Source organism: Strix aluco, chromosome 3, assembly GCF_031877795.1.
Source record: "Strix aluco isolate bStrAlu1 chromosome 3, bStrAlu1.hap1, whole genome shotgun sequence".
Classification (NCBI taxonomy): Eukaryota; Metazoa; Chordata; class Aves; order Strigiformes; family Strigidae; genus Strix; species Strix aluco.
The window spans coordinates 93,704,337-93,730,578 of NC_133933.1; the positions used below are offsets into that span (position 1 = coordinate 93,704,337).

The 26,242-nt window shown below is 38.7% G+C and overlaps 1 protein-coding gene across 3 annotated transcripts in view; it reads left to right on the forward strand.

Moving 5' to 3' along the window:
* The window catches only part of SNAP91 (synaptosome associated protein 91), a 73,728-nt gene that overhangs the window by 26,621 nt on the left and 20,865 nt on the right, over positions 1-26,242 (forward strand). For 2 of the 3 annotated variants that reach the window (XM_074819658.1, XM_074819659.1), the window contains exons 7-11: positions 537-648; positions 2,073-2,179; positions 3,429-3,470; positions 7,633-7,703; positions 8,046-8,099. In XM_074819658.1, coding sequence (XP_074675759.1) covers positions 537-648; positions 2,073-2,179; positions 3,429-3,470; positions 7,633-7,703; positions 8,046-8,058 — 345 coding nt within the window. In that variant the 3' untranslated portion in view covers positions 8,059-8,099. Of the gene's footprint in view, positions 1-536; positions 649-2,072; positions 2,180-3,428; positions 3,471-7,632; positions 7,704-8,045; positions 8,100-8,124; positions 8,131-9,082; positions 9,111-11,114; positions 11,225-12,400; positions 12,502-17,446; positions 17,462-17,605; positions 17,777-23,882; positions 23,991-24,513; positions 24,772-24,978; positions 25,057-25,160; positions 25,233-25,685; positions 25,770-26,242 lie in introns of those variants that run through there. The other variant, XM_074819660.1, reaches the window with a different exon arrangement.

Genomic DNA, 26,242 nt, shown 5'->3' on the forward strand with positions numbered 1-26,242 from the left:
AGGACACACTCCCAGGCAGAATGCAGGGCCCACCACAGCTTTCAGAGGAAAGCCTTAGAAGTACATGTCTCACTAATGACATAGAAATTGATAGTGGTCTCAGAAGAGGAGGTATTTTTAATAAAAGAAAGATATTTTAATAAATGAGCACTTACCTTCTGCCCAAGTTAATGCGAGAACTGGAAGGGTCTTGACATCATTAACCCAACTGTATGATCTAGAAGACTTCTGAGGTTTTGTTAAGCTCTGCTGTGAACTGACATCTTTTGTCCAGTTTCATTAAAGCTTTGTGATAGGTGAAGGGGTCAAGACTAAGATGTTTACTGTTGATGGGGATGCTCCTCTGCTGTAGTGAATTGTTTTGGAGTGGTGACAAATGCAATCCTTGATCTGCTAACAGAAACCTTTCTTTGGTTTCTTTGTGTGAAAGCTTGTATTCAGATTCTATCTGTAACAGTATCAGATACCTGGTGCAAGCTAAAACTTCTGATTGCATTCAGTACATCTGTTAGAAATAACTGGTATTTTATTTGTAGGTTCATCCAAATGAACTGACAAATGGTGTCATAAATGCTGCATTCATGCTTCTATTTAAAGATCTTATCAAACTTTTTGCTTGCTACAATGATGGGGTTATTAACTTACTAGGTAAGTAACCTGGTGTCTGTATCTCGTATACCCTGAGCAAGTGAAAAACAAGTTTCATATCTGCTTCAGTTTTTTTACTTAACTTTCGTTAAAACTACATTTTTCTTGACTGTTCTATTCTGAAGTGAGAGAAAACTTTATACCATAACCTCTTACATTAGTGTTTATCTGAGGCTGTATTGTCATATGCCCTTAAAATTGTACAGATGTCTACTTAAAGACACTGAGCATCTCTGTGCTTAAAGAAATGCACAGTGCTGTGTGAGCTTGCATAATATGTTCTGCAAGGTTAGCAAAGCAACTTTTGCTCTTTGACTGCATTTTTAAGATGCCCAGGTTCTGCTGTTATATATGCCATATGGTAGCCTTATATGAAGTAATATACTCCTGAATAACGTTCCTGATATATCTGAAAGCATGACTGCCAAGGCTGGATCCCCTCCAGAACCCTACCCGATGTGAGCCTATGAAGTCTATAGGAAGCTGTGAGCATGTTCTGAAGCTCAGACAGCTTAGCATGATCACCAGCGTAACACACCTTAAGCTGTCCCTGCAAAGGCTTTGTTATGAAGTCTAAAACCAGGAGTTGCTGTAAACTGCAGCAAACGTAACTGGACCTGTAGAAAATGAACTTCAACTATTAAAACTTGCCTGGTCTATACTTCAGCTGGTCTATAAAGACAGCTAATGCTGGCCAGCATGACTGACCTAAAACTCTGGTTGCAACTAGAACAGGAAGAAACACAGAGGTTACAGAGACTGAACAGGCAAAAAGATGTTTCTGAGCTGTAAAGCTCAAACAGTTTTTTTGTATCCATGTTTTAATGCTTTCTGGTGGTTTCACAGAAGTAAGTCCCAGGTATTTTGACTGAAACTATAGGCATGGGAAACTCACGGAGCAGACAACAAATGTGTTGAGCATACCAATTGGATTGAGATTTCGCTGTCTGCTGCTACTAAAAGCATAAGTTCAGGGTGAAATATGTGGCTGTTGTGCTTGATAATGGGCATGAACCAACTTTAGAGAGTTACTCAAGTGGAAAAAGTACTGTTTTTTGGAGTAAAGACAGCTTAGGAGAGGACATTAACATATGTTTAAGTATCCTTAATTACTTTGAATTTTAAGTTTGGGAGATACTTCACCTGCTTACGTTTTATCTTTAAAAACCTTGTTTACATCACACACAATGCGATGGCTGATTGGGGTTCAATTTTCCAGTCTATATAATTCTTTAGCAGTTCAGCAAGTCCAGCTTCTAAATTCTACTGAGGACTAGGAACGCCACTAGATTAACATCCCAGTAGAAAAATGTTAATATGGTGAAATATTCCTGAAACGTGGTTTTCCTGAAAACTAGAGTTGCTGATGAATGCAGACCTAATGTAAGATATCTTAACTGAAATTTGTCAAATTATTTCTCTAGAGAAATTTTTTGAAATGAAAAAGGGCCAATGTAAAGATGCTCTTGAAATCTACAAACGATTTCTTACTCGAATGACCAGAGTATCAGAGTTTCTTAAAGTTGCAGAGGTAAGTGACTTCTAGTCTTCTGGAGCCTGGCACTTAAGTATTTTGTGAATTTTTTTAGCACTGATGTAAAATATTAATTGTAATTGTTAAGCATCTGACTCTCTGTGTATAAATGTGAGGCAGTGTAGAAGTTCCTGGATCTGCTTGTTCAGCTCTTCTTGAAGTAGTTAAGCCCTGTTTAGGACTTCCACATGTCTCTACTCTGCAGCCAGCCTCAACTTTCCTGGTGATGTAACAGATGTCATGACCTCAACCATATCAATATTTCTTGGAAATTCATGCTTCTAGGACAGGGTTGAACATCAGAGGAAGATAGAGCAATTAGGAATAAAAACAAAATGATTTTTTAAGTCTGCTTGTTAAGTCTTTGTAGCCAACTACAAGTTAAATGGAATGTGAGATTTTCCTGGTTTTGATCCTTGTTATCATCCTTTTATGTGGATAATAGAAATATTACATGGTTAATTAACTCTTTTGCTGGGCTCTCATTTGTGGCAGTTGGCTCCTTGGCACAAGATGCACATTTTCCGTGTTTCATGCTTCATTATAATGGGCAGCAGTAATGAGCTGAATAAAATTTTTGTTTCTTTGCTAGTTTACTTAACTATCTATGAAGGAGCCTGCTAGACTCTGGAATGGCATGTAATGTCTGATATGGATGTTGAACTTGAGGGAGTGAAGTATTTTAGACACCTATAGGTCAGTTTTGCAGGACTGGGATTATAGTGACTATACTTCAGGATTACTAGGTGCAGTGGAGCTTGTTCTGCAAAAACTAAGCCAACAGGCACTTTGAAGAGCCATAGTGAAGCAACAGGAACTAATGGAAGATTGCAGACTTAAATCTCATCTTGCTGTATTTGAAATGCTAGGAAGGAAGTGTGGCACAACAAAGCGACTTGACGTTTAGCATTTTTTAAGTGATGTCTTCCAGGATTTGCTATCTGGCTGAATTTCGGAGAACTTCATTAGATTAATCAGGTATCTGGACAGTATGTGTTTGGCAGTTCACTAATGCTGGCCTCCAAGACAACAGTGTATGACCAGAAAGCACTGCCTGACTTGCAGTATGGAGTATGAACTTTACCTGGGTGGAATTGAACTCCTTTTTTTTTTTTTTTTTTTCTTTTAATGGGTATTTACTTTATTATTTAAAAAAAAGACTGCTGCAGATTGTTGAAGAAATTAATGCAATTAATGCATGCTGCAGTGGAATAATGCACTATATTTTACTCTTTTATACCCACAGCAAGTTGGAATTGACAAAGGCGATATCCCTGATCTTACACAGGTAAGCTTCTGTCCTGGTTTTGGCTGGGGTAAAACTAATTTTTCTTCTTAGCAGCTAGAATAGTGCTGTGTTTTGGATTCTATATGGGATTTGGTATGAGAAGAATGTTGGTAATATACTGATGGTTTTACTTGTCGCTAAGAAATCAAGGACATGTCAGCTTCCCGTGTGCTGCTAGTGTGCAAGAAGCTGGGAGGGAGCAGAGCCAGAGTACAGGACCCAAATTGGCCAGTGGAATATTCCATATCATACAACGTCATGCTCAGTGTGTAGATGAAGGTGGGCTGGGAAGCTCGCTCTCTCTTTCCAGGATTGCTGTTTCAAGATTTTTCTCTTCTCTGGGATCGCTAACTGGGAGTGGGATGGGCACTGGTCAGCGGGTGGTGAGCAATCACATCATGCATTACTTGTTTGTATTTGCTATCATTATTATTTTTGATTTTTTTAAATTTCAATTATTAAATTGTTTTTATCTCAACCTATGTGTCTCCTTACCATTACTGCTCCAATTTTCTCCCCCATCCCCATGGCTGGTGAAAGATGAGCGAGCAGCTGCGTGATGTTTGGCTGTTGGCTGGGTTTAGACCATAACAGCTTCTCTTGTAGTCTTTTTGGATCTGTGTAATAACTAAAAGTTCTGTAATTAGCACACCAGGAGTGTAAGTGTTGGTATTTACATAAAAGTCATGCCACTAACATTGTAAAGCCTTCCCAACTTGCAAATAAGAACTGCCCAAAGCTATTTTTGAAGACTGATATAACTAAAATAATATCTTTTATGATGACTTTTGACCTATAGTTGAAGGGTAGGCTGTTTTGCTTTTTCCTTGCTAAAGGACAGATTTTTGCAGCTTGTAGCTCAAGTTCATTTTTTGCCAACAGACTGCATTGCAATTGTGGTGTGACTTGCTTCATAATCTGACCCTGACACGTCTTGGTCCAGAGATTGAATTCAGAGCAGCACTCGCTGTCTTGGTCTATGTATAGTGAACTGCAAGTTTAAATGCAGAAGTTGTGATTTGATTGCTGGATGCATCAAAACTTTTAACATCAAAATTCACTTATGCTGTAGCTGCTTAAATTCTATTGTGCTGGTCCATTTTCAATATCACTTGCAAATTGACCTGAGTGCCTGGCTTTGTGTTTAATGTGAAAAGGATATTTACTTGGAGAAGAGATCCATGCTGAAGAGTTCACTCATGTCAGTTTTGATGCCAGTAAAATTGGAACAGAAGAGCAGCCCAAACCACTTAACACCTGTAAATCCTAAGCATTCATAACCTATGAATGTGTAGTCTCAAAAGCCTGGTTTAAATCAGCATCAGAATAGTGGTTCTCTTGGTTAAAAAGCCAGTTAAAAATTTTGAAAGTGTGACATGATGTGAAGGTGGAGAGTATTAATCTTTATGGGTTTCAGATACTACGGAGCAATGAAGTCTGGCCACTCTTTCAGCAGAGGAAAGCTTAGACTTCTAGCAGCGTGTGGAATACCAAACCCAGTTCTGAAATAGCTGAAGTATTGTGTTTACCTAACTCTGCACCTCAGGGGCTCTTTTTTAACAAGGTCCAGTCAGTCATGAATGAAGAAGTCCTTGAACCAGAATAACTCACCTTAAGCTCAGTTAATGAAATATGCTTTATAAATTCCTGTAGCACTTTGTTTCTGTTTGTGTTGCATCAGCCTTCTGGAAAGGCTTCCTGCTGGGACTGCACAAGCCCTGTTCTGCATAATCAGTCAGTGCTGCACTTGGCTCAGCAGCACCTTACTTACTGCTACCAGAGGGTCCCCTTCACCTCATGAACCAATGCTTTAAAATAGAAAAGAATAGAATAGTTCCTTTGGAAGGAAGGGATCTACAACGATCATCTAGTCCAACTGCCTGACCACTTCAGTGGTCCTCTCAAGTAGTCCCTCATAGCTGTGTTCTCACAAAGGCTGCTTGGTACTCACTTACTAAGGCTAATCTGCAATATGCTGTAGATTGTGTGTAAGACCTAAGCAGTGTATTTCAGTGAGAAATAAACAAACGATGAATAATAAAACTAAATTTCAGTGAATAAATAATATATGATTGTATATAATACTAATGGTATACCTAAATTCCTAAAGCAAGCCATGGCAATAGTCAGTAGTATTCAATGAGAAGTGGATTGTGTAAATCCAAACAAGTGGTCACAGTACTGAATAACAAGCTCATAGCTTTCAACCTTGGACTTTATAGTTTGTCTGCAAGGTTTTGGAGGCTGAGGAGTCATCTTAGCAACTAAAGAGCTTGGCTCATTTTTATTTATTAACAGTTCTTAAAGTATGGCAGCTTTCCCCAAATACCTAGTGGGGGAACCCATATCTAAGGTTCCACCATGATGCTGACTGATAGAATAATTTAATGTTGAAGCAGTATCTAGAAGTTAAGCAATGTTCAGTGTTGCAAATCAGATACCAGGCAATATTTAATTTCCAAATTGTATCTGGGTAGAAGTTTTCTGAAGCTTCCTCTATGAATTCTATTTGATAGATGAGTTTCATATTACTTTGTTGGCTTTTAAGAAACCTGTGAATAATATATTGGAAAGCTATTTAAAGTGTGTAGAGGTAACTGGTAACAGGAAATAGTGGATTTTTTTTTTTTTTTGAAACATAGCTTTCTGTTTACATGTTTAAGTAGGCACAACTTGTATCTTATGCTATAGCCTTTTTGAATACGTAGAGATCTGAATCTTTTTTCTCTTTCTTTTTTTTTTTCTTAGCAAATGACAGCCTTTGCTCATCTTTTTCTTGCTGCTGGAGAATTCTTGTAACTAAGTCACTTGTGTTTAACCAAATTCTTTTTTGTGCTCAAATTAGTTGAAAATTAATAAATATGCCTATAAAAGCAGCAATGGTTAAGGTGTTTCTGCATTGTGTATGTAGGTGGGACATATTTAAACTCAAGCTATCATTTTAGGATTTTTGAGCATATTCAGTTTCTGCATGTGTGAAGTTACCTTACTGCTCAGTTTTAATGCCAAAATTAATATGCAGACACTGTAAGTACACTTAGCTGTGCATTCGTATTAGCAGATACTAAGCATGCTGAAACATCTGATTTAGCCAGTCAGCTGGTTTTCGGCATACTGTACATGGAAGCAGTGGATAGTCTGTTTTCAAGCATCGCAAACTGACTTCTTTGATGCATATATGTGCTCTGAAATTAAAGACGTTATTTATGAAAAACACTGTAGGTATTGCTGTCAGGAATTGTGGTTGATTTGAAAGAGACTGATAAAGAGAATTCCCCATTTAAAGACTGTACCATTGATGAACCGGTAACCCTGATGAAATACTTGACTGTTATATGTTACTGTATCTCTCAAGGGTTTCCTTGCTTGTTGATCTTGTAGGATTCTATTTCTCTGGACTCTGTTTTTATACTGGAGTAGCTAAGCACACTGTCCTTTGCATTTACAATTGTTTTTCCTATCTACCATTGTAACAGCAAGTGCATGCCTGGGGGTATTGCCTGGCCACAAAATGTTGCTTAAAATAAAACCTAAGATCAGGAAGGCTTGAAAAAGCTTAGTTTTTGCAGATGTCTAAAATAGTAATCTTTTTGAATTTTGAGTTAGCTGTTGGGCTTAGTATCTTGCACCTGGCTACCATTTTGAGAAGAAACAGCTATAAAATTTTGTGATGTTGGGAGCCTTGAACCAAAGATAGCTGCTTTTTGGGGGCATTGGAAGGGACTTTTAGTTTTTGTTTAGACTGCAAATATTATCTAACCCTCTGATCATGAAAGAGGTGTTGGAGGTCTGACTAAAAGCAAAACTGAAAGGATGATCTTGAACATATTACTCTTAAAATTAACCCTGTGGATGCCTGTGCTGTTGTCAATGTTTAACACTGACTCAAAGCATGATGAGCAACACATCCTGGATTTAGGCTTCAGGTGCCGTTTAGTAGAGGTAAATGTTTTCTCTCTGCAAATCTGGACACAGTATTATCTTTGAGAAGCTGTCTTTCCCTCAATACTTCTAGCATGGAAATCCACTATTTTCACAGCGTTGTAGATAAAATAACAGCATGAGCATGCACATGGTGGACTTCAGGGGAGTTGGTACTGGATTTCAAAGTATTAGGTCAATGCAGTGTGTTTAGAAGTGTGTCTGTCTCTTTGCTTTCAAGGCTCCTAGCAGTCTCATGGAGACCCTTGAGCAACATCTAAACTCACTGGAAGGAAAAAAACCTGGCAACAAGTAGGTATATATGTTGTACCATGTATCAAGTCGTAACAGTAACAATGTGAGACTAGCTGATGTTTAGATTTGCCTCCCCCAACCTCCTTTTGTATCTTATCTGGAAACTAAGCTGTGGTAAGACTAGGTTTTTCCTTTCCCTTAAGAAGTAATCTTAATGGCAACTGTTTTTTTTCTTACTGGGGGGTGAGGGGGAAACAACACACTGAACAACTAGACACTTTCCAAAATGAAATAAAATTAACTGTGGAAAACTCCTAGAAGGAACTGTTTTTCCCTGCTGCTAAGGCTTTTATCATCAAAATTTATTTGTTTTCTAATGGCTTTGCATCTTCTTACTAGATACGTGTCATGACTAAGTCTAGATGGATTAAGCTAAACCTGTGTTTTCTCTTTTACTGTTGCTTTCCTTGCAATTTAGCGAAGGGTAAGTACATATGTTTACATATCACTTGCATGCAGACATGTGGGGTTTTTTTTAAGATGTCTCGAACACTTAGAAATAGATATCTTCTTTAAATTGTACCTAAATTGTTGCTTGCTTTTGTATATAGTCAAGTTCTTTTTGGTTGTTTCTGTCATAGCTCCAGATCTTCTAATCAGTTCTACAGCTCCTAGGACTTACTCAATCCAAGTAACCTGTAGGATGGATACTAGTTCAATACTGGTGCAGTTTTAACTTCAACTCCTCCTTTCATCTCTTAGATCAAAGCTCTAAAAATATGTAGCAATATATTCATACCTCATAATGATGAGAGTAAACAAATGCAGTTATGTACAGTTTAACTTACTTAAGATTAAGGCGCTCTCAGTTAGTTTTAGTGTGGTTTTCTTGCATGTGGGAGAACTTTCAGCTTGGGCTTTCCAACTGTTTCCATACTTTTAAATATCATTATTTTAAAGTAACTCTGACTTTCTTTAAAAGAAGAGTAGACTTTGAAAATTCACTGACACATCCTCAGAAGACTTGTGTTAGATAACTGCTTCCATAGTAGAGTTATTCTGCTGCTGTTGCATGATTTTATAATATGGTGGTGACATCTTGCCCCAGTAACTCTTTTCTACTGGCTCCTGTAGGCCTAAAAGCAAGACATCTGCATGCATCTCTGCCTTTCCTCCATTTAGTAGAACTTATTTAAAAGGCAGAATAACCCTATGATACCAATTAGCTTAAGAGGTGAATTTAAGATTTGAAGTAAAAATTTTCATTCTTTGTCTAAAGTGGCACATGGAAGTTTGAGAAATGGGGAGGGCATGCAGTTGTAGAGATCTTCATAAAGCTGTCATGCTTAGATTTTGGCATTTTTGCAGGAGTTTGGATGACCAGAAACACAGTTTCCAAAAGTGTACTTATCTGAAACCCCCCCTTTTTTTTCTAGATCTGGGGCTCCTTCTCCTCTGAGCAAGGTAAATACTGCCAATTGCTGTACTAGTTAATTCTTGTTCAGGTGATATGCTTTAGAACATCTTAAGGGCGTAAAGAGTTAAATTTCCATCTCCTAATCTGCTTTCTAGACTTTGCTACCTTGGCCCTACATAATTGACAAAATTGGATCTTTTAATAGCCTTGTAAATAATGGCCCCATAAAAGTGCTTCACTGATCTGTAGGACTACAGTACTTATACCAGTGCAGGATGCTAAGCGGCTTTGCCAGTATTTGATGGTCGTGCTTTGTGAAAGCATAAAAGATACACATATCTTTATCTCAACTTCCTTTTTTTTTTTTTTTTTTTTCCCCTTAATCCTCATGTCAGTGAGAAACTGACTCTGTACTGTTTCTCCTCCAAATTCTTCAGTCCACTTGCAGCTTTTTAGGAGGAAATTCTGACTCTTAAAACCACATTCATGTGAAAAGCCAGGAAGAAACTTTCATCTCATATACCTAGTTTCAGAATTGACCTTGCTTAAGGTGAGCAGTTTCACTAATTAAGAGTTGCCAGTGAAACTGTCTTGGTTTGAGTGTCAGATAAGCTAATGAGCTTTACGGTGTTAGTAATAGTAGTTCCTGGTATCCCTGAAGCATTGCCAGGTGACATAGTTCTGTGTCTAGTAACAGGTGTTGTGCTCAAAAAACTCAATGAAAACTTCAGAATCTGAGGAAGGCAGTTCAATGGTTGATTCTAGTCAAAGCTTTTAAATTTCATTCAAAAAAGCCTTTTTTAAAAAACAAACAAAAAACTCCTGTTCAGTACTGCAGCAGTTGGTGAGAACTACATGATGGCTCAGAAAGTGTTCTTACAACTTTAACCCCCTCTTCCCCAATTCACATGAAGAATTTGGACCACTCTAGTCTCAAACCTTAGTGAAGCCTTGAGGAGAGGCTAGAAAGCTTATATCCATCTCCTGCTAGAGTTGTGATGATGGGACGGCAGTAGCAGAACTCAAAAGAAAATCACTTCAAATTTGCAATGCTTTTTCTTTGTGGAAGTGGTCAGAAAGGCAAATGGTACTAAACATAGGACTTCTTTTCATTCGTTAGGAAAAGGATCTCCCTGGCATGTGAGATGCTGTAACAAAGCTCGTAGTGTCTTTTAGAATTAAATTGACACTCTTCAAGGTAACTTGAGTCCTCAAGTGCACAGAAGAGTTGCAATATACTCTCCTGGGTGTCTGTCCTTGCCATATTTAAGGTATCTTTATCCAGAATTAGAGGAGCTAACAAAACAAAATCGTAGGCTGAGCTGTCCTTTGTGTCTTCCCAAGGACTTAACAGTTAGGACTGTTGATGGCTCTTTAAACTCTCTTCAGTCTGATGGTTTATGTATACACTTTTAACTTAGTTTCTAACATTCCTCTTCTCCCACCATTTCTATGGTTGGAGTACTAAGGTGCTGCTGTAGACAAACAGGTATTTCATTCTGTGGACAAAATGAAGGGTCTGACAGATGTGGAAACAAACCCACAAAAATACTTTGTTCCTCCCATCTTGCAGATGGTCTTCAAACTGAGAGGAGGGAGTTTGCTGGGGAGCAAACTATTTTCTTGGAACTTGCTAAGAATCCTTTGACACGTAGGAACTGTTAGTTACCCTAATTGGGATTTTAAAAGGTAGGGATTTTTAAGGCAACTCAAGATTACAAGTCTGAGTTATTTGCCTAGATGTTGGGTGAGTCTTGAACCCAAGGGGCTAAAGCTCATGTGAGACTGGCTGCTGATGTCTGCAGGTGCTCTGAATGCATGCAATAGGCATTTCCTCTTGAGCGAGGCTAGGTGGAGTCACCTTGGAGTTTCTCAACTCTACCACCCCCAGAAAACTTAGCCCAATCTTCCTTAAATTCTTTCAAAAGGGGGGAACAGTTCACAATATGACCTGATGTCAAAACTGGATTTTTAAAGTATGTGAATCTGTGCATGAGTTGTTTGTGGAGAAAGGCTGGTATATTGAATGTGTATTTAAAATATTTCTCCAGTCTTCTCCAGCCACAACTGTTACATCTCCTAGTTCTACTCCAGCAAAAACTATTGATACATCTCCTCCAGTTGATCTTTTTGCAACTTCATCTACAGCTGCTCCAGTCAGGTAAGTTAAAAAGCATATTTGAGTTACTGAGGTTGATATAGATGCCAAAGTCACACTTGTAACGGGAGGCTTGCCTGCAAGATTTTGCTTACTTTACAGGTAGTGTGCAACAGTATTGAATGGGCTATATTTTTCTACCATTATAGATCACAAATGAGCTCTAACAAAAAAAAAAAAAAATAAAAAGATTGTGGCTACTCTGATTTGCTTTCAGTGCAGTAGTGACATTGTACCATTCCCAACATAAACTTTTAATTTAATAGACTGAAGTAATATGCAACTCCAAAGTAGTGTTTGACCTTCAGTATTCTGTTTCTAAAACTGCTGAATTAAGATTCCTTTTTCTTGCTGATTTCTTCAAATCAGTTAATGAAGCACGAAAATAATGAACTTTTGGAGGTTAAAATAAAAAATAAACATTGACCTTTGAGAAAATCTGAACCTTGTTTTCAAGTCAAAACCAGAATAAACCGCTGTTGCTCATTGTAATGAGCAGAAATAAAAGAACTCTAGACATGTAAAAGCTCTAAGCTTGAATCAAAAGTCCAAAGATGTGACTAACCTCAAGTAAATGTCAGATAAGTATTTCACTGAAGAAAGAGCTTCTATTGTTTATTATTTAAGTGTTCTAAATGAACAAGACCTTGTTTCCTAAGCAAGTATCGGAGTGGCTTAAGCCATGGAAGTTTTACCAGCTCTCTTCTAATGCCTGGAGATGCACGTTTCTTGCTTTCTGACATGGCACAATGAAATACTGAAGTAGAATGGAGCTTTTTTCAGTCACAGCAGTTCTTTGCTCTGTCCTTGGGGACCACCTGTGATTTTGTTTTTTGGTTTGGGGGCTTTTTGTTTGGTTTTTGTTTTGTTTTGGTTGGTTGGTTTTTTAGGATTGCAGAAGTCTCATAGATCTGGTACAATGTCATTATCAAGTAATTGAAGTAAGTTAAGGTCCCATCCTGGAGTGTAATGTACTCCTGGCACTTACTGCAGTAGAGGTGTTTATGGCCACTGCTCTAATCCTAAGGCCTGAAAAAAAAGTGTCTCTCAATGGTTTCATCGGTCATCCAAACTAAGGGTAATTCCTACAATCCAGTCTTGATTTTTTAATTTTTTAAAACTGGATTAAAATGGATTAATTCCTCCAGTATTTGATATCTCTTTTCCTTTCCTTTGCAGCTCTTCCAAACCATCCAGTGATCTTCTGGATCTTCAGCCAGATTTTGCTGCAGCTGGGCAGGCGGCTCCAGCAGCCCCTGCTGGAGCAACTTCATGGGGAGGTAGAGAAACCTCACTGTCAGCATCTCTTCTTGCAGTCTCCATCTTCTTGCCTGAACTGAAACCTGGCTCTTTCTCTACTAGCACAGGATGTTCCCAGCTCGGTCCCAGGTTTCTGCTGACCTGACAGTCAGGCATCCCTTCGCAGCACAAAGCTACTCCTTTTTCCAGGGATATGCATAATAGTATAAGCTGCTTATAAGGGCCTGACTGCAAAGCTGGGGGGAGCCAGGATTATGTGACTAAAAGTGAGCAGGAAGGGGATGGCTGAAGGTGAACAGGTAGGGTAGGCACTTTAAAACAGAAGAACTAGAACTGTTCATATGCTTATTGACAAGGTGAGGGCAGAAATCAATTCTGTTCATAAAGCAAAGCCCACAGATCAGCAGGGAGAGGATCAAAAATATCTTTTAAAACAAAAATGCATCTAAAGCAAATGGTGGCAAATTAGTTATGCTGCAAGAGTGATTACCTCTGACAACCCTTAACATATACTATATTAAAGTCTTCCTTGTCTGCTTAGAATAGTAATATGAAAATAGAAGTAGAGGGCTAACTCCTTTCAAATAGGAATACCTAACCAGCTCTCTGAAATCTGAGCTCTGTGGTGAACTGAGCCTGTTGTTCCAGGCAGCACTAGCAGCTGGTGGTCTGAAGGGGACCACAATAAATGTAGGCTGTGTTCACTCCTGTCCTGTGAAGACAAGGAATTAGGCCAGTAAATGTGATTTAACTTACATAGTTGTAAACCCACTGTGGTATAATCTTAAGAGATCTTGTGTGGCAGCTTAATGAACTCATCAGCCCTGTCACGGCAAGAATGCTACACTGAGTCATGCTGACTCTGCTATGAATACTAATACTGGGTACTAGTGGCTTCTGCATTCCCTATTTCTGTTCTTAGCTTTCGTTCATTAAAGATGACATTGTATCTCAGCCACTTCATTATGAGAGGATAGCTATGGCTGTCATGTAGACCATGTTTTGCATATTCCAATTTAATCTGTTGAATATTTTTTTTGCAGAAGTGTCAGTTTTACTAACTGAAATGTAATCTTACCCAGAAAGCAAGACCAGAGTCATCTATTCTAGGATGCCTGGAACTGATTATTCTGCAAGTTTTTGATTGCACTCTATTTGTCTTGCTTTGTCATTGGCAGGTACTGGAACACAATCTTTGAGATGTTCAAAAGAGCTCAGGCCTGTCAGATAACTTTTTTTTTTAAGAAGTTGCTCATTTATGCAGAGTAAATAGCTATTAATATTGTAAAATATTGATTCACATTGCAGTTGAAAGCTGATTTTAATTTTTTGCTTTGCTCTTCTGGACAAAGTACCTGTAGTTTGGAACTTAAGTGTTTTTGTTCTTCTGAATTACTGAAAACTTTAAAATTGACTAGTAATGCATCTAGTCCTCTTACTCCACAACAGAAAGACAACTAACTTTTTTCCTTTGGCCAGGATTATTGCTAATCTCATCAAGTATATTTCAGTCTTGTCTTTCAGAATAGCATTTTGGTAATTTAGTAAACTTCAAGTTTGTCTGCTTTACTGTTGGCAGGAGTCCAGGTATGATGACCTGTTACAGCATTAGAATCATGCCTTTTTTCTTTTTTTTTTTTTCTTTTTTAAACTCTTTTAAATAATTGCCAAACACCATGGCAGACATGCATAAATTGAGAACTGGAATGACTTTGTGAAAATACTGAAGTTTCCATTAATGTTTCATCTGGTAATGGGAAAACCTTTGAGCCTGTGTTAAGAGTTGTTTGGTTTTTATTTACTTAAACTAAATCTGCAGGATTAAGCTGGTAGTCATTATAAATTGTGTGGTCTCATAGGTAGTACAGAACTTTCTAATTATTGCAGGTGAGACCACATCAGAAATGCTGCATCTGGTTCTGGGCTCTTCTGTTTAAGGGAGAGCGGCTTAGCAGAGGGCTGCCAGGACTCCAGGGATCTAGAGCACATCTCTGTGGAGAGAGATTGAGGGAACTGGGCCTCTCTCATCTGGCAAAGAGGAGGCTGGAGGGAACTCTTAATAGTGGCCTACAACTACTTGAAGGGGAGTTACAGAGCAGAGCCAAAATTTTCTTGGAAATGATAGTTGATTATAATGAAGGGTAATAACAAAAGATTGCAGCTTCAGAGGTTGATTGAACATGAGGAAAAAATCATTTTACTTGGATGGTAGGACAGTACTGGAGCAGATCTCCAATGCGAGCTAGTGGACTCTCCATTCCTGGAGATTTTTCAAGACCTGACTAGACAAAGCCATGACTGCCCTGATCTCATGTTGGGTGTAATATTGTTCTGAGCAGGAGGCTGGACAAGATGACCTTCCTTCCACCCAGGCCTTTTGGGAGGATGTGTAACAGTGCCTCCCTGCTACTTAAGCTTCTTCCTCATCTGCAAAACTCTTCTAGCCCACAGCAAGTTAACGTGGGAACTCATAAGAAAGAAGTAGTAGGGGGATGAGGCTGGAAGAACTGCTGCAGTTCAGAATAGCTAGGAAAATGTGAATATCAAATACTTCAAGATGCAGCATCAAACTGGCACTGTAAATGTCACATAAACCTCAGGAATACATGTCTCCAACAAACAATCCTACTTTCTCAAGTCTCACTGGGAGTGTAGATTCTCTGCGTTCTGACATATGCCACATATTCAGTATAGTACACTGTATATTTAGTAGTATATACAGTACACTTTATATTTTGTTTTATACCTAGTATTATTTCTGCATACAGCATAAGTTATCTAGCAAATGTACTATAACTTGTGAAAATCTACACTTCTGTGCTAACAGGAGATGATCAAGGTAGGGTCGTAAGTTGCCTGCAACATGCCACAAGGTGAGTAGATAGGCATTTGGCAGGCAAACGAAACTGTAATATTACCAAAAATACAGTAAGTCAAATTCGACATCCTTGTGAGGTCTGACTCTCAGATATAAAAGCAAATTGACTTGAATTTCTGTTCTGAACTACTTTGCAGTGTGCCTTAGAACATGGATTTGCTATTAGTATGGTTACTTTAATATTACTATACAATTTAGCATTGGTTTTAATCCTTCCCATATTAAGAGTAAATATAGATTGCCATGCTGGATAATTGTAATTTCACTGTATTGTGATCTATAACGTAACTGGATAACAAAAATGCATTGAAGAATAAGCTAATAGAAGGTAGAAGTTTGCCAACAGTTGCTTATTTCAAGTCTGGCTGTGAGACATCCACCTGGTGTGCAGTAATGAGATACCACAGTGCTGCATTTTTAATATACTGTTACACTCTTTCAGAATGTATTTTGGCTTACCTCAGCTTGTGCAGTCAGTCTCAAGTAGAGCTCTCCCAAGAAATCAATTACAAAAATACCTACATGTGGTTTCTTTGTGCCTTTTTAACAAGTGTTGTAAAATAAACTTGTGAAGATTGAGCTGTGCTTGCTCAAAGCATTTTGCTTCCTACATACTGACCCATAGTAAAGCATCTGGACTCTGTGTTTGCTGTTCAGTGTGGATCAGATGAACCCATTACCCCGTTATGTGTGCAATGAATCTAGGAACAACAGTGAGCTACTGGGTAGTAAATAGGTAGTTGCTGAGCTCAGACTATTCTAACTGCAGTATAAAAATGTAATAGGCCAAACTGGTTAGCTTTCACAGGTTTTTATAGCTTATAGCTGGTTTTTATGTAGGAAAGTCAGTCATTAAAGATGCTTCATTGGCTTCCAGAAACAGTTGACTGAGAAACTGAAGTTGGAACAGAGCCAACCAACCTGCTTATCCTGTCAATCATTCATACTGCTCATAGCAAGTGTTAACAGAGCTGGTTGTTTCTGCATGGTATGCTTGCTGTATCACAAGTGCAGAAAAAGCCTTCAAAGAGGAGGTGTTCTCCTATATTTTTTTTTTTTTTTTTTTTGCTAAGCACTTGTCTCAAGTACAGGAACCACCACCTGTTGCCTCTTAGAATATGCTTGTGGCAATAGGGATGCCATGGATTGTATCCTGAAGTAACATAACACTGTATTTGCAAGCTGCTCTCTGCTTGAGTACCCTGGCTTTACTGCCAGTTTTGTGAAGGGTTCTAGGGCTGATGCGTAGATCACAACAGCTCACTTTGGCGGAACAGTAAGCTGAATTCTGTCTACTTTTCATGACTGTACTATTGATTTTGACTGCTTTCTGACTACTTTGGTCTAGAAAATACTTGCAACTAAGCAGAATTGTCTTGAGATTCTCTTTAGTATCTGAGTATGCTCTGTTAATAGCTCATTGATTTAAATAAGCTTCAACTGTGCCTGTTTACTGTACTTATATGTGAGCACTGAGGTTCATTGGGACTCACTCTTCCCATGTATGCTTTTACTTGGTGAAAGTCTTGAATCTGTGTGCTGTTAGGCCCAGGAGCTTGCATTTAAGATTTTCAGTGTTCTTGGGGATGTTAGCTGTTCATAAACTTCAAAGAAGTCTACCTGCTTCTGGTCTTACTCTCACACTGCTAAGCCAAATGCAAGAGAGAACTAGTACAGTGGTGAGTTGAGCTTCTAAAGAAGTGGTTCTTGGCTTTATTCTGGGGTAGTGAAAGGTAGGAGACCTTCCTGTCTCTATTACAGTTTAAGAAAAGAAAACCAGCTGTATAAAACAGAAGTGATCAATACTACCAGTGTTTGAACATCTTGCTGATTAGCTATTAAGGAGCTTATCAAATATATGAAATTTATATACTGGTTCAGTTTTGAATAGAGCTATTAAACAGAATGAGCTTTGTCATGTAACAATAACGTCTTGAATATTGGAAAATCCAAGTGCAGAAGTTATGTTTTAACCTAGACATGTCACTTAGAGAATAAACATATGGCTAATAAACATCTTCAATCTGTCAGTTCTACTAATTGGTCTGTTTCTTTATTCTGCTGTCATTTTGATGGACAATGACTAGACCTCTTGGGAGAGGGTGAGTAATATTTTTGATTTTTAAGGCTTTTGAATGTTAAGACTCCTTATTAAAACTCCAACTTTTTGGAGTTTAGTGATTGTGGTCTCTCTCCCTGTTCCCCTTACTTTTCCTGTTTGATCTTCATTATATGGTTGCATATAGATAACCTGGCTGCACTTTCCGGTGTTACCTCTGAGCCACAGATTTCAGATCCGTTTGCCCCAGAGCCTAGTGCAACTACTGCTGCAACTACTGAAACTACAACTACTTCAGCTGCTGCTGCTACAACTACAACTATTACTGCTGCCACTGCTGAAGTGGATCTCTTTGGAGGTTAGTTTGGTTGCTCTAGTGCTCTATGCCTGCTCATAGGGTAGATGAAGAAATACTGGGTTCAGCTATTTTAACAAGGCCTCTAATTTAACCAACTGTACCAGAGATGCCTGTGTGTTGGATGTTGGATGGAACAGAAAATGTAAACTGTCCAACTATGTCTTTTGTTTGCTGTGCTTTTAGCTAATAGATTCCTCTGCATATATATGAAAATGGAAAACTGCATACACTTAACACTTAATTACCTTATGGTTGAATAGCAAAGAACATTAGTTTTCAGGCCCACACTGGGGTAAGCAGGTATTCTTTCCACATTATTCAATAACTATGCACTGTACTGCAATTTCTGGGAAAAGCAGTTGTGCTTCCATAGTTGAAGAGGATGGATGTGGCAGCTTCCTGCCCCTTCATTACATGCCGTGCTTGAGTTCTGTTGTGTTTCTTTTGGATCTTTCCAGTAAATATAGTATTGAGCCAGCTGAAATTACTATATTTCAGTATTCTTGAGTCTGGGTTTTATTTCACATATCGTTAACAGTAAATTAAAGTGGCAGTGAATTTGTACTAAAAGCCAGCTATACAACTAATGTATAGGAAACATACTCTTATAGTTTAGCTATGCTCTTTCAGTCTCAAATGTTAGCTGCTAACCTCTTAAATAAGAATAAATTTCTCCCCGTATGTTGTCAGTTTCTTGTCACTCCCATGGAGCAGGAGGCTTCTCAACAGCATGTCAGAAATTACCATTTCTTTTCAACACTATACCAGCCCAGGTTAATGGAGAAATGTTCTGATTTACAAACTATTTACATGTGTAAGATCACCTGACCACTGTAGTTTTCTAGTTTTTTCTTCCTTTGATGCATACTTCCAGCATGACAGTGGATGTTAGGAATTAGTAATAACTTACTTGCTATCAAAACTGGATTCCAGTATGTTCTCTGTGGGATGTGTTTATCGCTTCTAGTGTCAGGAGTGCTGGAGAGGTCTCATACATAAACAGTTTCACTACAAAGGTGTTTCCTAAAGACTGAAAGTTACCAGTTAGAAGTTTTGTTTAAGACTGACTTCAACAGGCAGCTCCAAGTTATCCCCAATAAAACTAAAGAGAAGCTGTAAGAAAGGAGTACAACTGCTACCTGCTACTTAACTCCTCCTTTTACAACAATGGATAATAGTCCAGGTGCCACAGGATCAGGCAGTTCAGAAGCAATTTTAAGGTAGTCATGGGCAGTGGTTCTGGACATCACTAGAAGCAAGAGGGAGTCTGATGTTGGTTTCTTGCAGAAGCCTGTTGCAAAAGCCAAGGCCTGTGTTCATTAACACCCCTGCAGATGCACAGCATGTGAAACTTCTGATGTGTAGACGTTGGGGTGTAGCCAGTCTTGGATACAGCACTTTCAAATTGCATTATTAATTTAGCATAGACACATGACTTTTAAAAAAATTAAATGATAGTTAAGTGGCTAGAAATCACTGTAAACTTACAACAGGATTAGGAAAACACCTACCCTTGCCCATTCTTCTAGTACTATAGCAGCAAGATGTACCCTTCTTTTTTTTTTTTATTCTACCTTTTCCACTATTCTGTGGCTGGAAAAATGGCTTCTACCAAATCATGTGTCTACTTCCATGTTTATGAAGTGGCAAAGAGCTGGATGCTTTTAGTTTCTAGAGATTTAATTGATCATTAGATTACTTAGTGGCACATGTTAAGAAGTGGAGCTGCCTTCATCCTCCAGTGGTGGAAAGAATTTTACTTTTGTAGTATCCAGACTTCCGTGACTTGATTTCTTCTTTTAAGGAGAATGTATTTTGTTGCTCAAATATAAATCTCCAGTGGATTGTATATTAGATGAATACTGACTTTTTCCTGGAACACTTCAGGCTTTATTATTTACAATAGCAGACAACATCTAGTTCTCAAGAAAAAAAATCTCTAAACACACTCAGCAGTGAAGGTAGTTTCACAGTGCCTTCAAGACACCTGCAGGGCAGACCCTTTTAAGATCCTGAAGTCCATATTGAACTTCTATCTCTCTACTCATGGGGTTTTTTTGTTTCTTTTTTGTTTTTTTTCTGAAGCCTGTGCTGTTAGTATGGGACATCACTTACATTTGTTGTTACTTTAAGACTATGTACAGTGCAAGAAGTGGTGGTTTTTGGGTAGACACTGTTGCTCTCTAACTTTTGTGATGCTAGGCATGCTTACATTTAAGATTAACAAGTAGGTATTTGACCTTTGAGGTCTTCTAGAGATAGAGTCTTCAAAGTCACCTTAACTTTTTACAGCTTGCCAGTTCTTAGTTGCTTTACACAGTTCCTTGCGGTGAGGTGCAGTAGGGGAAGGTACAGGAGCAGTGATCTGAGGGGAAGGAATGTGAAGAGTCTTCAGGGAGTGGCTGGGTAGGGAAAGGAAGCTGAGAGCTGCAGGAAAAAGGCAACCAAGTTGATGGAAGAAGCAGAAGAGGAGACTTTGCAGCAATGACTGTTGACTGTTGTTCTCCTGACTATACTGCTGGTACTTTAGCTGATAGGAGCCTGCATGCTGCCTATGACTGGGCTTTGTCTTTAAGAGGAAAAACAGCTCTGCATTATGTCTTCATCTCTAACACGGTCTTGGAAAGCAGATGAGAAATACAGAATTGATGCAGCACAGCCTTTTTTAAGAATTTGGTCTGATTAATGAGTAAGCTTTCAGTTACCTGGGCCAACTTGAAGGATTCTTTATCTTGTTTCTAAGATAAACAAGAGGAGGCTGTTTTCAAAGTGCAGCTGGAATCATTCCTGACATGGAGAAATGTAAAGGTAGAGGAAAGGCAAAATATCTTGAAATGCCATGTATCTCAATAATAGAATTTGAACACAGTATTTTTGGATACTAGTAATGTGCTCTTGAATTCTGTTCTGTTGTGTGATTACACTGTAAGCGGTGCAAGTAACAAGTCATGGCAGACATTGAGCAAATGTCAGTTATTAGGCATTCAGATGACATGAATCATAAACAGGGAGGTGAACTATGCTTTTCCCTTCAAAGAAACTAAAGGCAAAGTGATCAAGACTTTTTGGCACTTGACAGCTAATGAATGTCCCTTATGCTGGAACATGCTAGTATAGCAAACCAGTGCTTATTTTAAAAAAACAAACAGCAAAAAAGATCCCATAATTCTTATGATTCTTTCCTAGCACTGAGCCTAGTGGTATATTTCTTATTAACTTAGGTCAGGTTCTCCATGTCAAAAAGTTATGAGGTGTGATTGAAGAGGAAAAAAATGTGGCAAGAGAAAAAAATTCTTTTCACCTGTACACTTTAGTTCTATGATCTTTCCTATACTTGTGACTTTCCATAGGGTTCTTTCATATGTTGCATAATCATTATATGATTGTAAGTCAGCTGTATCATTATGTGTGAGTAACTTTTGTCGTGTATTGATGCCATGGCATCAAATAAAGCCTGAATTTATTAAATTAAACAGGTGATTCGTCAGGAACACTATTTTGCTGCAGGCAAGACATATTGAAGCACTACTTCAGTGTTTGAGAACTTAAAAACGCTCTTGTCTGCCAATAAGAACTACTTTTATTTAACAATTTAAGTGTTGCACAGAATATAATACATACCTATCGCTCCTAACAGTGTGAACCTGCAAAGGTTTTCAGCAACATCTTTTAAGTTTCCAGGCTGCCCATACCCCCAAGTGAGGATCATGTGCTACTTGATTCTAGAAGTCAAAAGCTAGATTCACTTTTTGAAGCAGAAGGTGCACACACTTCAGGCAGTGACATAAATTGGGTAAATATAGTAACTGCTTTAAAGGGAGATCTTTTCACGGTGCTGGATATGCAAATGTAGGGTTACTATACCAATACAGAGGAACAAAAAAGAAAATTAATCATCTAATTTTTTTATCTAATAAAATATGCAGTATTTAATTGATTCCATTTCTGCGTGTCATGCTAGATTTTAGCAGACAGCATCTGTGCAGGTGCAGCAGAGCCTTTTGACAGGCTTCAGAGAGCTTGATAAGTATTAGCTTAAAAAAAACCCCAAACAACAAACCCTTGGTTTGAACTGTGAGTTGTGGGGTCACCTGTTCAGATTGGTTTGTCTCTGTGCTCATATAGGTTTCTTAAACTTCTCAGATCAACTATTATTTTAAAGTTCTTAATATGGCATTTTCCCTTTAGATTTCATTACGAACTTAGGTGTTTATTCCACCTGCCATTTAACCCAAGTATGATGCTAAAGAAAATGATAATGCTTGCAACAGCGTTATTCAAAAGTGGCAATAAATAACAAAGATGGTGCCAAGCTAGCTGTTCCCTTCCATCTATGTGCTGGAAGGAATTTGTGTCCACGGGAATTTCTATGGGTGTTGCACACAGAACTTCAGTAGTCTAAATCTGGACAATAATAGGTGTTACTCTGAGGCTGAAGTGGTCCCAGCGTAGAACTAGTGACTAACTATGCATTCTGAAATCCCACTTTAGATGAAATCTGGAGTCTATCCTTTCATGCTGGGTAGTAGGGTTGACCGACTTCTGTGTCTGTGACTTCTGCTGTTCTGAAAGACCCCAGGGTGACCCTCCATCTGAAAGCTGGCCCTATAGAGCAAAAGCCAACACATATGACCATATGCATAGCATATTCTCAAGCAGTACAATTCAAAACTCTTCAGTTCTGTGTTGAATTTCTGGTACGCGATGTATGCCGGTGTCTGGTATACGTAAAATAATGTGATGTTTGACTGTTTTTTTTTACTTGGACAACTGCCATCCAGTTTTGTTGTTGAACCCTGTTACGTGAAAAATAGAATTATATTTGAAATGGCTTACTAGCAGGCCTTTTTTGCTACTAACTCATTTTAATTCTATTGTACAAGACTATTTGGCTTTCTTCTCTTCTGTTGAAGTTTCAGTGCATGTTCTTTTGAGCTTTTTAGATTAACTGGCACAAACTTGTTTTTAAAATGGTTGTTTTCATTTTAAAATTGACACTGAAGTTAAAGCATGTTAAACTCTTTCCTGTACTAGTTTGTCAGTGCAATTGCAGTATTCCCCAACAGATTTTTATTTTTTTAACTTGCTAACTTTGTAGCAGTAGAAAAATGGCATTTATGAGCATCTTGAAGTATTTAATCTTAATTGCAGGGTGTTTTTGTGAAGAAAATGCTTGCCTATGAGGATAGTCCAAATGGCACTGTCCATTAGGACTACTTCATGGAATTAAGAGCTACAGATGGTGGTTTAAGCCTAGAAATAATGCTATAAAAGTTCATCGTTTGAAATTTAAACATACTACTTACCAAGTGGCAAACAAAAAAGCAGTCAAGGAAAACTCATGAGCAAGTCGTTCTAAAACCCTAAACCAGTTGTTTTCCCTGACTTGACTGGTTGGCCTAGAGGTGATCCTAAAAGAAGGAGAGACAAACTATGACTGGCCAGTAATTAAGATGAATATTCTTGATCTGTCAGAAGCAGGCTGAGTAAAGATAACCTATGCATCAGATTATGGCTTCAGAAAGATCCAATTGGAATACTGTTAAGAAACAAGTAAGTTCAATTTCTCAGATGTTACATGACTGACTTGGCTCAAAAACTAGAAACGATAGATGCAGATCTCTGCCAGTGTAATTGGATTATTATTCATAACGGTGCTTAAATTTGCAAAGCCCTGTGCAAATAAATTCACAGTTGCAGATTAATCATGTGTATTACGGGCTTTGAGCATGCAAGTCTTTAATGTCGTTATTAACACCAACTTACTGCCATACCTCTGCTCTTTCTTCATTAGTTAATTTTGGGTAGTACATGAGCATGCTGCTCTGAACCCTTATACAATGAGAATAATGCCGCCTTTTACGCTCACTGTACTTCCTGCGGTCAACCCAAGAAGCTCCATCTCAAACCCTGTCTAGAACTTGCTTGTGAGGGGTTGGGGGAGAGACAAAGCATTTTGTGCTGCATGACTTGTCTTGCTGTCAGTGTAACAACATTCATGTTGTATAAGGGGATCTACCTGTGCAATTTAACTTGGTTCTTTTACTATATTTTTCTTCTCTTTATCCCTTTTCCTTTTAATTTCTGTTCTTAAACTGCACCCAAGATGCCTTTGCAGCTTCTCCTGGGGAAGCCCCTGCAGCAGCTGAAGGGGCAGCAGCACCAGCTACCCCAACCCCTGTAGCAGCAGCTCTTGATGCATGTTCAGGAAATGGTGGGTTTTATGTCATTAGATAGTCTCTTCTTTTGCTGGTTTTTTTTGTTTAAACTACATGGCAGTGTGTTTTTCTGAAATTTTCATAATGTTTGTAATTGGTCAAAACAAACCTTAGGCTGAAGAGCATGCTTAACAAAAACTGCCTGTTTCTGAGTCCCAGTAACTTTGTGCTTATTTGGTAGTGCTAATAAACAATTCTGTCAATGCTGAGTTTTGTAAGCAGTAACCTGCTAAACTGAATATTCTTTTGTCATATTTCTGTCTTTTTTTGGCCTTGTCAAACAGCCTTTGAAAGTTCTCCCCTTTAGTAACTTGACTGCTCAGTCTTTCAGATTGTCTTTATTTTGGAAAAACATAAGTAACATGTCTGGATAAGTAAGCTAAATGTTAGAGCGACCTCCTCAGTGTGCGTGCGTGTGTTTGCAGTATGTGCATTGCCTGTAGTTGCTTTGTTCTTTATTTCCTCCCTCACTGATCCTAAGTATGCATACACATATATTTCCCCTCTCCTTTTTACAAGACCCCTTTGCCCCATCCGAAGGTAGTGCAGAGGCTGCTCCTGAGCTGGACCTCTTTGCTATGAAGCCAACAGAGACTGCTGTTCCTGTAGTTACCCCTACAACTAGTGCAGCCACTCCAGTTCCTGCAACAACTCCTTCTCCAGCTGCTGCTGTTGCTGCTGCTGCTACTGCTACTACAGCTACTGCCACTACCACTACTGCCACCACTTCTGCTACCACCACCACCTCCGCTCCTCCTGCTCTAGATATCTTTGGTGGTAATTTTGTTTTTAACTCTTTGATTCTGATGGATTGATCTGTCAGGAGTACAGAACAAACAAATCCTTGTTGCATGCATGCTGTGTGCTAGGCTTTCAAACCAGAGAGCCTATTAACTCCAAATATGATGTGCAAAACTTGAAAGTTCTGCTTTCAGTCCTGCCTTTCAAAAATGAGTTAAAGACATGTTGTGTTCTTGGCCTTAGATTTATTTGAGTCTGTTCCTGAAGTACCTGCAGCACCTAAACCAGATGCTACTCCTAGCATAGATCTCTTTGGTACAGGTAAAGAGAGAATTCTTCCAATACTCTGCTGCTGTGGTGCTGTGTAATGGTGTAAGCTGACTTGAGTGATACTTACTTCTCGGTTTTTCTTTCATTTCTGGAAGATGCTTTTTCATCTCCACCTCATGGAGCTTCTCCTGTGCCTGAGAGTTCTCTCACTGCTGACCTCTTATCTGGTGAGTGCTTGTTTTCACAGGTCATCCTACAGACTTCCTGGGGTTGTTGTTTTTTCCAGTAGTAAATAAATAAATAAATACTTACTGCCAGTTTACATCTTTAAGCTGAAATACTAAGTTGTGGGTTTGATGCTTTGGTCACAAGATGTGCAGTTGCTGAAGATGCAAACCATGAAGTGGCTGACACTGAAGTTGAGTAAGTAATGTGGTGGCTGAGAGACTAAATCCTCTAAGCATAAGAAAATCCTTAATAAGCAATGCTTTCTTTAAAGTCCGGTGATTTTCAGTTGCTGTGTGAGAAATGTAACATTTCCTGTTTGCAGTTCTGAAGACTGTTACCTGAATTTACCAACCCTGTGGTTCTAACTAGTGGAGCCCATGTGGCTTTGAAATATTTAGCTATCATTGTTGCCTTGCTGATACTAAATATTATTTATCCTATGCTTACTGCAGTGGATGCATTTGCAGCCCCCTCTCCTCTACCCACTGCCTCTCCAGCAAAGGTGGATTCTTCAGGTGTGATTGACCTATTTGGTGGTGGGTATTTTTCTTTCCTCACCACTTCAGAGTTTAATCACTTCATCTCAATTACCTTTGCGCTTTGTTAAAGCTGCGGGTTTCCCCTTCTCACAGCTTTTCTGTGTAGCGTTGCTGCTAAGACTAGCATGTCCAGTTCTTTGTATTGCACAATAATGAACTGCAAGTAAGCTATCAGTACGGTCATTCTGTTGTCGTGATGCTTGCCATTGTGCCTTCAGTCATTGCATGTATGGCTCTTCCTCAAATCCAATGAAAGTTTATTGCGCTATTTTTTTTTTTTCTTTGCAACTCTCCATGGTCATGTTGTTTCTCAGTTCCGTTTCTCAAAGCGGCTGGAGTTTTGAGGGTGACTTGTCAAACTGGGTATCTGAATCGCAGGATCTTTGTTGAATTTGACAAGGTGGAAATTAGGATGGGCACAACCAACTCTGTTGTAGAACAGGAACGTTGCTTAGAAGTAGTGAATTTTC